Raw genomic sequence first — 14,192 nt, 5'->3', positions numbered from 1 at the left:
TCAAGCGCCTGATTTTGATGCATCACTCTGAGCAATCTCAGAATAAAATCATAACCATCTGCCAACAATTACAGGGAGGTGAAGAGTTACTGGTTAACACACGCACAGCCGTAAAAACCCCCGCACTAAAACTAAGAATAATGTGACATAGTTTTCTAAAGGGAGCTAGAAATTCTTAAAAGTGATTGTGCCAAGTAAACGTTACTCCTCTGCATGTGTATGAATGCAGGGTAAAAATCTCACTAGGGAAGTGCTATCAAAATAGGTTGTATTTCAGTTTCTGCAATAATAGGGATTAATTCAGATACAATGGTTGGCATTTTATTTTACTATTTATTATCTGAACAGCATGAGTTGTGCTTTTTTAAAAACAAAATTATAGGAATTAGAACAAGGTAATATTATTGATATTAACAGTTTATAAATAAGTTTTTAAAATTCTAAGAGTCTCTTTACCACGTGCCACAGTGCAGTAATGTACAAGTAGTGTTTCTCTTCAAATAATGCTGCATATAACATACACAATATTGTAATAATGAAAGGCAATAAAATAAACATCCAGGATTTTGATAGCAATAGATGCAGCATTCAAACATCCAAAGTGGATGTTAAATTATTCTGTCAGGTAAGCAGAGCCAATGGCAAACAAATACATGCAGCACTAAACATCTCACCATATATACAAGTCTGAATTTTGCAGTTCTATCCAGACCATTTAAGATGGGCTCCAAGCACATGTGTATGCTCCTTTTCTTCTGTTTTTGAAAAAAATAAAATTTCAAATAAAAAAATAAAACAAACTTTATTTCTAAAACTTGGCACTTCAATACAAGTCCTTGTGATCAAATAAGCAGAGGGATGTTTGCTTGAAGTCAACATGATGTAGTTTTCTATACTAAGATCCTAGGTCATTTTGAAAAATGTTTGGGAATTGCATACAATCTAAAAGCTGAATTGATGCACTTCACACACATTAGCAGCCCCTCAGTCACAAGGAAGTTCATATCATAGTTAAAATTGCTTGGATGTATTTTCATTTCAAATATTTAGGTCTTTTCACGTACTATATTTTCTCCAAATTTCTAAGCATTTTCATAACATTATGAAATTGCCTGACATCTCATCTTGATGCTCTTCAGATATTAAATTTTAAAAAAAGGTGTATTTTTGCATTTTCCCAGGTCAGGGGTCATTAGGAGGTAGGTTTTCCAGCTAGACAGTTGACTGTCCTACATCTTTAAGTCACACAGAGGAATAACTTCTGGGGCAAGTGCCATAGAGAACATGATTTTAGAGTAGTTTCAAAACGGACAATTTTGGATGGCCCCCTTGTTTCTCTGCCTGCCCACATTTTCTCTGACTCGTGGCAGAGCTTTAGAACAGACATCAAGAGGAGCTGCTCGAGATGGAAACCCATGGGAGAGAAGCTCCTGCACTTCTTACCAGATTATGGACAGATTGCTTCATTCATTTCAAATAGTAAACAAATATCATAGCTTACTCTCAAAGCCACATCATATATACAATATTTCTTCAGAAAAGCACTTTTTTACTCTAAATTTAACCTACTTTTGTCTCTTGAATACATGTCTTTTCTCAGGGAAGACTGCTAAGGACATTACTGCACAAGAACTCCAATTACAAGTGCTTTCTCCTCCTATTCTCTGCTGGCTACTCCTGTAGGTCATGGAAGATGTCCTTTAATTAACGGTTTTAACTCCCACGTGCAACACGAGAACCAAAAAATGGAAATGATTATTTGACAGCTACAGCTAAGGCAAGACAACATGTCACTCATTAGTCACCCTAGCTTCTAGAAGGCACTCAGCAACATATAAGCTTGCAACCTGACACATATCAAGGAAAATAACTTTTCACTATTGAAATAGGTCAGAAAAGCTTATCAGAAGTAAAAAAAAATAAAGTTGTTTCCAATAAGTATACTTCTGCATTTTTTTCTGGGTATATTTGTGCAGCTAATTTAGAATTTGTTAAGCCCAACATATATATTGACTTCAACAGCAAAGTAAAGAACACAACATAACTAAGTGGAGAATCTATATCAGCAAAACTGCTCTGTTAAGAACAAATTCTAGGAAGTTATTCACAGAATTATAACACACAAGCGAACCCAAGGAGTCCGTAGTGAGGTAGAAATGACCTATGCAAACTCTTGCTTCTACAAAGCATGCAGACAAGTAAGATCTGAATATATTTCACCTGAGATTCTGAAACAAAAGCAAAACAATTTTAATATACCTCTACTCAGTAACATTTTAATTAAAAAAAGGATGGGTCATTTAAAAAACAATGTGATTAAAGTAGTTCCTGAAACTTCCATGACTGGGTTTTCCAGCATCCTGAGCAAACATGACAAATTTTTATGTAAGCTTAACTAACAGTTGTGGCTTTAGTGGGTAACTGCGGACATAAAAATGGTACTTTTTTTTTTTTTCCCCTCCCTTTTGATAGGCTAGATGTCACCTCTCCAGATACAACGCTCTGCAAACAGAAGCAGATGGCTCCTGCTGCTGAACTACTATCAATTGGCTGTTCTTTCTCAGCGTTTCCTAAGTTTCCATCTCCAGAAAGTATTTACAGAACATATTGCCATGTAGTAGGAGGAGAGTCTGAGTATAATGAAAACAAGTTCCTTGTCCTACACGCAACCGTGAGGAGCTTCCAGGCAGGCTCTGCTGCTGATGCCCACGTGCTGCAAACGTTCAAGCTGTTTCATGCTACAGACGGGTGTCCATTAAGGCCACACCAGAAACTCAACCAAATTCTCTTGTATTTTGGAATAGCAGAAACAAGATCACAGGTCATCGACCTCTCTCAGTCACAACGACCCCAAGGAAGGGCTGTTTGGACAAGCCGGAGCATTGGCAGGGAGGGAGGACCCTTTCTGAGAACCCACAGCAACCACCGGGTAAATAACAATTCTTTAATTGGTTTCAAAAAGCATCTCCACACATTCACCCTGACGACTAATAAGCAGTTGCCCAATTGCTTTGAAATGAGCACCTCCTAGCTGCTGACATGGTAAAACGAGTGTTTTTCTACAGAATGTGGCGGACCTAAAAGACTGAACTCTCCAGAAAGAGCGGAGGAAGGGTAAGGTAGCAAAGTGGAGAACTCAGAACAGATAATGAAGAACACAGTCCTGGATTACTTTTACTTTTCTCAGAACAAAATCATGTTTTTTGAAGTTCTTCCTCTTTATGGAAGCAATATTTTTTGATCTTGTTCATACCTAAAAAATGAAGTTCTAATAAAATATTCCCCAAATTTCAGTGTGTTCTGAATCACCTTCTATATCAGAGCTGGCAGACAGCACAGTCCTAAGCATGACATACATTTATTTTGAAACTATATGGGTATTGTTGTAAGTTTAAAAAAGTTAAAAACTATGATCAGATAAAGTTTCCAAGAGGGTGTTCTGATTTCTCAGCATGTTCAACCTCACTGCAATGACCAAGGACATCACTAATGATCGCCAGGAAAGCCATCCCCGAGAGTTACCTGTGTGTCCATGAAGAGGGGAGTGTGGTCGCGGGAGCGTTGGAGAAGTGCTGGAGGTTACAATCAAACTCTTCCTGTTGCTTGTCCGACAGCTGCAAGAAAGACATAATTTATAAGGCAGGGTCAGGAGAACAAGCACATGTGAAGGCAGGTCCTGCCAAATGTCTTTTAGCTAATGAGGGATCCCTCAGTATTTAGGTCAATGCCTTCCTCACGCGCTGAATTTCGGCACCAAGTCTGCAGAGGAGGAAACACGCAGGGCTCAAAGTTACTTGGTCAGCAACAAGAAGCTTAATATATTGGCACCCTCCATGTCCTGCTGCACAGGCTGCTCCAGAGCTGAGCGAACATTCCTGACTCACAAGACTCAGGCAGCTCACGCTTTCCAAAACACACAAAACCCCCCGGACGGTGAAATTCTCAAGTGCCTCAGATATTCTTAGCAATATGCAGCACAGCCCATGAATCTGCCACAATTACTGGCTAATGCTTGTAGAAACCAGAGCATAGTCCTTGGAAAGAATTAAAATGGCAAAGATGTTAGCACAAGGCAGCAGATGAGCAAGTTTACTAACAAAATTCACACCTGACATTCTCAACTTTTCACAGGCACATGCAGGGACACTCAACTAACCCCGTGCAAAGCGAGATGCGGCCGGAGCCCTTTGCTCAATCAGCTCCATCGCTTTGGCAAACAAAGAGACAAGGGATTTGGGACAAGGAATTTTGGACATTTTTAATCAGAGTTTCAGAATTAGGCAAATGAGGAAACGGATGTGTTTCCCCATGTGCTCACCATCATATGATTTCTCCTAATAAGCATTTCATTTGCTCTAAAGATCATAAAAGTAATTGGAATGGACAAGGGAAACATTTTCAGAACAGGCAAGCTGTGAACAAGAGCTACAGGATTTTTAAATCCTGTTCCTATTCCTGCTTTCTCCATTGCCTAAGCTGAACAAGCAGCCTAAGATTCCCAGCAAAACCTCACAATCAGCCTTTTACATTTATTGACTGTAACTCCAGCTTTCCTTCCAGGTGACAGGGATGTTTCCGCTTACTCCCAGGGTTCGCCAAACAGTTTACAAACCCCATATTGGGCTGGGTATGGATACCACCTGGGCACTGGGCAGCAGGGGTGCAAATCAACCCAAGCAGGGCGTTAACTTGCACAACTCAAGACATGTAACGGGAAGCTCCTGCCTGGTTTAACCCAACACCACGCAGAGCCCGTTCGCTCTTGCACAGTTCCCAGCCCAACGTCTGCCGGGATCCTTCCTGCATCGCTAAATGTTCTGGAGCGGCCCAACAACAAATACCCTCATCACACTGCCAATTACTGTGGCTTAATGCAAAATTACTTTGCTGCCACAGGACCCAGTGTATTAATAATTACTGAGCCTTTTTTGTTGTTGTTCTATACAAAGCTGGAGATCCGTAAGTAGAAAAAGGAATACAACTGAACTGCCAGCTATAATAAACTTCAATAAGGCTGAAGTACTATTAACTGCCTTTCTGGCTCTTTAGTGTACTTAAAGCATTCCACAAAATTATCCAACTGATTCCATACAATCTTCATTTACAGTCATGAATTATTCAGCAAGAGGCCATGCAAAACCTGATTACCATTCTGCACATCATAAGCAAAAATTAACAGCCTGATTTTAAGAAGCTTAAAATCTCCGTTTATAGATTTTTGATGTCTTCAGTTGCTCTATTCCATTAACTGTTGCAAAAGAAACAGAACACTCAATTCCAACATTCATACCAAACAATCATTATGCTCACGTTACTAGCAAATGCTTTCCACAATAACAAAAACAAAACAAAACAAAAAAAAGTGTTCTAACAGAAATTGCCATGTAAGAAACTAAGATTTTGCTCAATATAAAATATTAGCCCAATAAGAAAAAAAAGCTCCATCTTCTATGGTCATACCCTCTTATTAAAAAGGGTTCCCAATATACACTTTACCCCAGTGATGGCTGGAGCCTGCTATGGAAACTTGGTATAAAACACAATATAATGGGCAATATTAAGTATCCAAACCCCAGAGCTGCTTTATACAGAAAAAAAAAAGAAAGAAAAAAAGAAAGAAAAAAATACCCTGCTTGTCTGCATTTGCCAAATTGGACCAAGTTCTACAAACCCGTTTTTTTCTGCTATACTTGCAAAGATAAGGGACCATAAGAGAAAGAGTTAAGTGGCTGGAGAGCAAGCACAGCTGAGACCCATTAGAAAGGTCAGGTTTACATGAACACACAGCAGAGGAGGGAATGGGTTTTGAGTGAAAGCCTAGACCCAAGTTAGGAATAAACCATTACTCTCCTTACACCCCCAAACCTGGATAAATTTCAATTTCCCTGGATCACTAAGCAGGGAAGGGGGAACATCTCTTAAGCCCATTTGGCCACTTCCACAAACCATGTCTGCTGCCAATAAGGAAAAGCTGAAATATAAAGGCTAACAACAGAATGTTCTGATTTCTTAAATCCATGTTATACGATGAGAAAAATACATACACAGACACAATATACTCCCTACTGGCTAAGAAAGGCCTTGGGAAATGCATATAACCTTTAATAGATCTTCAGGATCCCAAAGAAATTGCTGAATAACAGCGATGATGTTCTCGCAGTTACGAAAAGGGATTAAAAAAAAAGGAGGGGGGAACATGAGGATTTCAACTGTGCCACCACCCCAAGAAGTCACCGCTACCGCATTTAGGCATCTCCCGAATAAAAACAGCTAAATCTTGAAGAAGCCCAGCTAGATTTAGCTAGGAATTAATGCCAAAGAAATTAGTCCTAATCATTTAATCACTGGAATAGTTCAAATGAAGACAAAATGCTTTCCTGGGAGGTGCACTTTAGCTAGGTACTGGCCTCAGTACTGAAATACTTGGGCTACAATAATAAGGAGCTCCTATGATCAATCTTTTCAATTGCATTAATTATTGCTTATTACTGTTGACAAATTCTCCAAACAACATTAAGTTTACCTGCCCCAAAACTACATAAGAAGCAGGAGCGATAGGAGAAAGCAGAAAGGGAAAAGGGCATCTGTGCCTCGCTGGCTTTTTTAACAAGAAAAAAGAAAGTTCTCAGAGGTTCCTCAGGAATTCCAAGCGTTACGATTTGTTTATAAGCCCAAGTTTTGCTATTTTAATTAAATGCAAGGTGAGCCTAGCCCCGACCTTCCTTCACCCCCACAGTTTAATATTAAGTATGGGTCTTGTTAATATTTCTTTCCTAGCTCCCACTTCATAATTTCAGAGACCACCCCGCATGGCAGCTCCTCTCGCTTAAGCGGAGCCCAATCCCGGCGGCGCAGGGCTCCTCTCCCACCCGGGGCCCCTTTGGAACGTGCTCAAACCCCAACCCAACCAGCGCTCCTCTCCCGCCCGGCGCTGCAGGATCCGGGCGGCGGGGCCCCTTTGGAACATGCTCAAACCCCAACCCAACCAGCAGCGCTGCCACCTGCCCCAGCCCTGCACAGCCGCCGGCAGCTTGCACGGAAGCTCGCGGACACACGGGCTGCCAAACGGGAATGGGGAAGCCTGGAAAAGCCCTGCAGCCACCCAAGTCTTCACCATCTGAGCAAAAAGAAGGATTTGCAAGAAGGCCTCTTTGCTGTTGCCACAGAAATCCCACTGCTTCTGGAGCTCGCTTTGCTCCCTGTGGTAAAAATAACATCTGCTCTGTGGCCCGCGGTGTTCCAAGCGCATTCCTGAAACCGAACACTGCGGACATGGCACATGTGGGACGTGGTAACCGGAGCCGGGTTCTGGACCCGCTGCAAGGGGCTCTGCAGCTCGCGCCCTTGTCCCGTGTTACTCGTGAGCCGCGGGTAGTGCTGGGGCTCTGCGACTGCCCCCCACACACCCCAACTCTGCGCTTTTATACGACCTGCTAAAAAGGGATTCATCATTACAGCGTTTTGGCTTCAACATAGATCAATATTTGATTCTTTATTTTAACGAGTCACGGTGCGTCTCTGACTCCCGCTGATATTGCAAAGCAAAAGTGATTCATGTCTGCTGAGGCATTCACGTAATGAAAACAAGCGGCATAGAAAACCAATTTAAAAACAAACAACCAGCCACCAGGATCAAGTCATACCATAGCATTGCTGGTTATTAGAAATGAAAACACTAATGAAGGTTTTCAAAAGCTATCTAAATTGATAGGCCTAAAAAATATATCTCATAGCAGAATATCCTGAATGCGCAGGATTAGCACCAGCAGCACAAGTCTGACCATATACTTCAACAGAAATCCAGGTGTCAGGTAAAAAAGATGTACAGAAAAATTACAGCTTAAGGCACTTTTCATTAGCAGTCATTAATATATATGAATTATATTAGCAGTTTTTAACTACAGAGCTTTAGCTTTGTAAAACACCTCAAGTTTTCCACACTGACTAGATTCATGCATTACCTCCTAAGTCTTCAAATTTGAATTCTGAGTGACAGACACTACCGTGATGCAGGTTGTGTCTGCAATACAGCAAACCCCAACGTCACAGCACATCTCCGAGTAACTACACCTACAAAGGATGTTCGTGATTCCTTGTATTCCTTAGACTTGTCTGGGCAACATTACGCTTAAGCAGCTTCTCTGATGTTAGAGAAATTTTTAGAAAACATTCAATTCGTTTTGGTTGATTTGCCTTATAAAGGCTTCTCTATGAGAAACAGCCATTTTGGAAATGAAAATAAGCATTTAAAATTTTTATTCACAATGGCAGAAAATTTACAAAATCTCAAATCTGCATGTCAATGAATGCAGCAGCTGCACAGCAGTGTTAACTAGATGTGGAAGTTATTGCCTTAATTATAGTAATTCAAAGATGGAAGCAATTTTGTAAGCCTTAGCACTACCAACAACAGGAATAATTAGTTCTCCAAAATAGATAAGAATAAGTAAGCATCTGGTTCAACTGATCTTTTCTTTCCACATTCAAGAATAGTTTAAAAGTTATTCATCCTAGAATAACTAGGGGAAAAAAAAGCAGTGTTATTGTTCCTGCTGTGCAGATTTGGTAGTTTGCACATTCCTATAATAAGCTTTCTTCCTTCTCCTCTCTTCCATCAGGTATCACTGACCTCCAAGCTGCTTGTTCAAATTCATAAGCAGTATTTGTGGACACAAATCGCAGCCTGATTTGTGCAGCAAGTCAGCTGGTGGGTTGAATCACGCTGTTTTCTGTCACAGACTTAATAGAGGTAGGGTTTTACCCAGGAAGCCTAAATGCTCCCATCTCTCCCTCTCCCTCTTTCTTAAATGCTCATACGCTCTCTTGCATTTCCATACCTTTCAGCACCAGAGGATGCAGCCCCTGGAGAGAAGATTAATCAGTCTCACCGTTCAGCCCCATCAGAAGTAGGAAATTCATTCCTCCCTTTGCAGCTCATCTCACACAAGCTACATCAGACCCTCCATGAGGCCTGGCACAAATGCATAGAGCATTTTGCTTCTTCAGTGAATTGATTGGGCCAATGAAGAGGTCTAAGCAGCACCAAAGAGGGCGCAAAAGGCAGACTGCACAACACAGGGCAAGTCCTCCTTTTCTTGACAGCAAACCCTCATTGAGATCACAAACTTTTTTTTTGTTGTTGTTCAAAAGTAGGCTCAGTTTTAAAATGTTTTTAACACTGACAAGTGAGGGAAATGCTATTATGCTCATTTAATACCAGAAGGATTGAAGCACAAGGCCAACAAGCAGTTTTCTAAAAATAGCAGACAGATTTGCTATCATAACAGAATTAACTTTCCTCTTCCCAACATTATCAGTCATCCAGCAAACCAGGCCAGGTTTCATTTCCATAAGCCCTGTTATCAGGAACCACCTCTGACTTGGATCCTTTTCCAGTTATCTGGTCCAGACAAGACGAGTGCAGCTCCTTCCTGCCGTGCCTGAAACAGTCCTTCCCTGCCACACAGATAAACAGAACACAGCTTCTCAGCATCCTCATTTGTTGTCTTTACAAAGGCAAACTTACTCCATTTCCCGTAATTAATTCAAAGCACTTCTGCTTTTCTAATTAAAAACATAACTGTTATTACTTTTTCCTTTGCATGCAACGCATGCAACTTTTGACAGCCTAAATCTTCATTGCCCATTTTTCATTGCTTTTACTAGAAGGGGCTCCCTATAAGTATCCATATAATCCACCCACAGTCCTCCTATAGATCTCTCCTGTTACGGGTTTACAGTGTGTTCCTTGAAAAGCAGCCTAATTCCAGCTTTTTCCATTTTCCTTGAAAAAAGCCCAGGGTATAACACTATTATAAGATCAAATTCTGATTCCTGTGACCTTGACACTGGGTGCCATCCTCCTATATCTTCCTGTACCTTACCCAAGAATTTCAAACAGGATTTGACTCTGAAGTTGAAAGGAATTCAGCCTTAAAGGAGAACAACATGGCCAAAAACGAGTGTAGAAACACTTGTGCTTTCCACACCAAGCTTGTAGGGCCTGGTTAGGACAGCCGTACTGCAGAGAATTAACAGTACAGTGGTAGTTAGTTCCACAAGCCAGATCCAGGACACGTCCCACGCGCAGGGCCCTCCCTTCTGCCCAGAAAGGGGATGTGCGACAACGTTCCTGTGCTCAGCCGGGAACTGCAGGGCGAAGCTGCGGGGCGGCTGGCCGACGGGAAGCGCCCTTCCGTGGGACAAAATGGCGCCGCTGCTGGGCGCGGCGCTGGCTGCGCCGCCACATGCGCCCCTGAGGGAAGGAGGCTGCTCCTCTGCGCGCGCCGCACGTCCCACCGCGCTAGCAACACATTCGCTCAAGGGCATCAGGCGACGGGCAGCGCGAGGCGTCCGCAGCAGGCAGGAAGCTGCCGGGAGCGATTCCTTTGCCTTTATTTGAGGAAAATGAATGTCTTGATATTCAAGAATTAACTTCTCTTACACAAAGGATGGTTTTAATTCATCCAAAATAAGCTGTGTGTTGGACAAATGCTTCTGCTTCTTCATTTAGAACACCAAGACGCAGCATCACTTCAACTGAGGCAGTTACAAAAGGAAAGGGCAAAATTGCCAGCTAAGATCTAATTAATGTCCAAATTTCCCCGTGTTTCTGGCTGTCGCACACCTGCTTCAGCCCACTGTACAGTCTAGACCTTTTGCATTATTCACGTCATGGGAAGAACTGTGCCAAGGCAAACAAAACAACACGTCACGACGAATTACAGTCAGCAGTAGAGCCGCTCTCAACTACACCCAGCCATGTTGTTCTGAAATACTCCCTCCACACACACTCTAGCTCTCTTCATTTTCACACAAGAAAAACAAAATACAAAAAATAAAATCTCTGCTAACAGAGCAGAGTCCCCAGAGTGAGTATAGACAGCATTTAAAGGGAGAAAGCCTACCCCTGACCTTCCCAGGCATCGCCTTCTCCCACGTCGGTTGTGCCAGGCGTTATCCCGACATGAAATCACACCACCAAGTGTGAAAGGATGGATTTATCAAAAAATAAACAGAGCTGGGTACTTTCATTTTCTATTTCCGCTGACTCTATAATTAAATATTTCACATATCATAACTGCTTTTTAAATGGGTCTCTACTTGGCAGCCCTCCCAAAAGAGAGATTATTACCTTTTTTCCCCAAAATTTCAACTGAATTCAAGAATGATACAATAAAGTGAATTTATATTGTTTCAAATCCTTTTCCTCTAACTTATAATGACATACAGGTGTGCAATAAAACAAATCCATTTTAAACACTCTCCAAAGATGCATCCAGAAAGCTGAGCATATCAGCCAAAAATGAAAAGACACATTTTTCCAAAATTCAAAAGAGAAGGGTTTTAATATGAAACTTGCGTAACAGAATATATGAAAGTCACTCAATTGCTATAGAGCACACAATGTGAAAAGTTCTCTCTTTACCAGTTAATTGCAAGTTTCAAATCTCAGTATAATAACAGATTGCATATCCAATTTAAAAACCATTCTAGTAGTACTTTATTTTGGAAATAACCTTCAAATCAGACTGTCTCAACAGAGTGGCCATTCTGCACAGAGGATGCAGATTTTAACACAACCACACAGTTGTGAGTGTTACACACAAATATAAGTGGGGCAAATATGTTTATAATTCTAAATATTTGCCACATTTTTGGCCTATATTCTGCATGTTAGACTCAAAAGAAAGGAAGGTGTGATAAAACCTACTGTTTTCCCAAACAAACTATTAAAAGCAGAAAGTAATTTTTTCTGAAAAAAACAGCACCAAGGGTTACTTTCCAATGATGATTCACAGACAAAAACTTTTCAATAGACTACTCAGAAGCTCGTAAAAGATGATGCACCAAAGATGCTTTCATGGCTACAGAGATCACTCCACAGCCTTGAAAAGTCATTCCTCTAGTTGATGCAAATTATCAGGTCAGACTGAACTGAAATTATTGCCAGGATAGGTAAGTCATGGGAACCAAAGAGGGAAATATATATATATATATATATATATATATATATATATATAAAATATATATATATATTATATGGAAAAACGATAGGTCTTATTACACTTTTTTTTTTTTTTTTAATTTTCTCTCTCTATATATATATTCTTCCTGCAAAGAATCAAGTGTGGACATCTTTGGTGCTGAGCAGGCTGTGCTCTGGTTGGCCATTGATTTTCTTATTGCATGCTGTGCGTATGAGCTAAAGCCACAAACCTGGCTCTTTGCTTCACTTTGGCTTTTAGCTCAAGACAGAGGGGACCGAGCGGGGGCTGCGCTCCTGCCTCTGATGCCTGACGTCTTTCTGTGCTCAGCTCTCAGAGGGGCTAGACGGGCAATCAGCTCTTCTAAAAATCCATCCCACATGTTTAATTAACAAGCACTTTCCAAGCCATTATAGTATAGAAAAAGGCAAGCAGAATGAGTGACTATAGCTGGAGACCAAGCGCAGAGGGGCAGGCAGCGGGGAGGATGAGTGCTTGTACATGTAAATCCACTTTCCACGTCCTCATCTACTTCCCAGCTCCCCAGCCAGTTACGTAGCTTTGGGTAGAGTCCCAAAGCTTTTGTGGTTCTACACTGCTTTTGATATGAAGGCTTCCCAAATGTTTTGGATTTGTTTCAAAAGTGAGAGGCACCAAAGAAACTGACCTTCAAAAAAATCCTCTTTGCAGCAGCCTGTATCACCGTGCTGTACACGAGCAGCACCAGGGTTCACGCTCACGCTTGGAACAGGCTGCCCAGGGAGGTTGTGGAGTCTCCTTCTCTGGAGGTCTTCAAATCCACCCAGATGCCGCCCAGTGCCATGTGCTCTGGATGTCCCTGCTGGAGCAGGGGGGTTGGACCAGATGATCCCTAGAGGTCCCTTCCAACCTTAACCATTCTGCGATTCTGCTTCCACCTCGCTGCGGTTTTGACCATCCTTCTCCTCTTGAGGCCTGCAGCTCATGGGTTCCCTTCGCTGCTTGGCTGCCAATTTCAACGGGTAAGAGGGCAGCTGCTCTAAGCCCCAAGCTTCCCCAGGCTACCCTTGCAGCTCAGCAACAGCTCATCTAACTTTCAGGAAAAAAAAAAAAAAGAGAGAATTCCCTTCTCATTTTCCCCTCCCATTCCCTTCTTAGTTTTGCAGAGCTTCAACATAAACAAACAAATTATTTATTGAAGCTATAAAGTATTCACAAGCTCCGTCCCTACACAGCAAAAGCACAGCAGATAACTTTGTTAATACAGGACACCAATGCCACAGTCTTAAATCACTTACCTTACTCTGATACTTTAAATGTGTATGTTTGCTTTCAAACTGCACACTGAGAATGTAACTTCACACTTTCATTATGCAAGACCCTGCCTTTTCTAAAGCAAATGACTATTTTCTGACTCTCAGCAGCTTCTTAAAATACACACACACACACACACACACACACACACACACACACACACACACACACACACACACATCAACACCATCATAGCAACATTTCCTAATAAACACAGGTTGCATCTACAAAAAAAAATCCTAGCAACATCCACGACTGCTAAGGTAGGCTGCAAATAGTTTAATGGTCATAATAGGAAAATAACTAAGCCAAGTGCAATTGCAGTCTTCGCATGGGAAGTATACAAATTCCATCACCATTCAAGACTAGGTTGCCTTAGAATGGGGACATGGAGGCTTTTCTAGCTTCACATGGGCTAAGGAAAACTGCTCCGGACCAAATCAAGATGAAGGTGAAAAGCATGTGCTGGCATGCAGTTTTAATCCAAAACAGGCATTTAGAGTATGTATGGCTCACTTTGTTCTCCCCAGCTCTCCAAAAGAAAAAGAAACAGAAGACCTTTCCAATCAGTACTTGTTGAATGGTAGATAGGGAAAAAAATATAGACAGTAGTTATCTCAAAAAGTCAAAAATGTTGACACAAAGAGCTCCATATCTGCAAACACATAATACGCGACTAGCAGCAAGTAAAACAGATATTAAATCACATACAGGGATACACTTCACTGGTGCAGGTATTCAGCTATTTGGGCCTCGCTTGCTTAAAAGGCTGATCTGACAAAGAAAACATACTTCAAGATATAAACAGTAAACTGGAAGAAATTAAAAAAGACTTACAAAAGTACATTACAACAAAAAAGGTAAATATATGGTTAACGTAACAAATTGCAGAGAGAGAGAGAGAGAGAGAGA

General features: G+C 41.4%; 1 protein-coding gene across 2 annotated transcripts in view; it reads right to left on the bottom strand.

Moving 5' to 3' along the window:
- Positions 1-14,192, bottom strand: part of MAST2 (microtubule associated serine/threonine kinase 2) — a 184,519-nt gene that overhangs the window by 61,511 nt on the left and 108,816 nt on the right. For both annotated transcript variants that reach the window (XM_026033667.1, XM_026033676.1), the window contains one exon: positions 3,523-3,614. In XM_026033667.1, the coding sequence (XP_025889452.1) occupies positions 3,523-3,614 (92 nt within the window). The remainder of the gene's footprint in view (positions 1-3,522; positions 3,615-14,192) is intronic.

Source organism: Nothoprocta perdicaria, unplaced genomic scaffold, assembly GCF_003342845.1.
Source record: "Nothoprocta perdicaria isolate Ctin4 unplaced genomic scaffold, notPer1 scaffold_0, whole genome shotgun sequence".
Lineage (NCBI taxonomy): Eukaryota > Metazoa > Chordata > Aves > Tinamiformes > Tinamidae > Nothoprocta > Nothoprocta perdicaria.
This window is presented reverse-complemented; position numbering and strand designations above follow the sequence as displayed.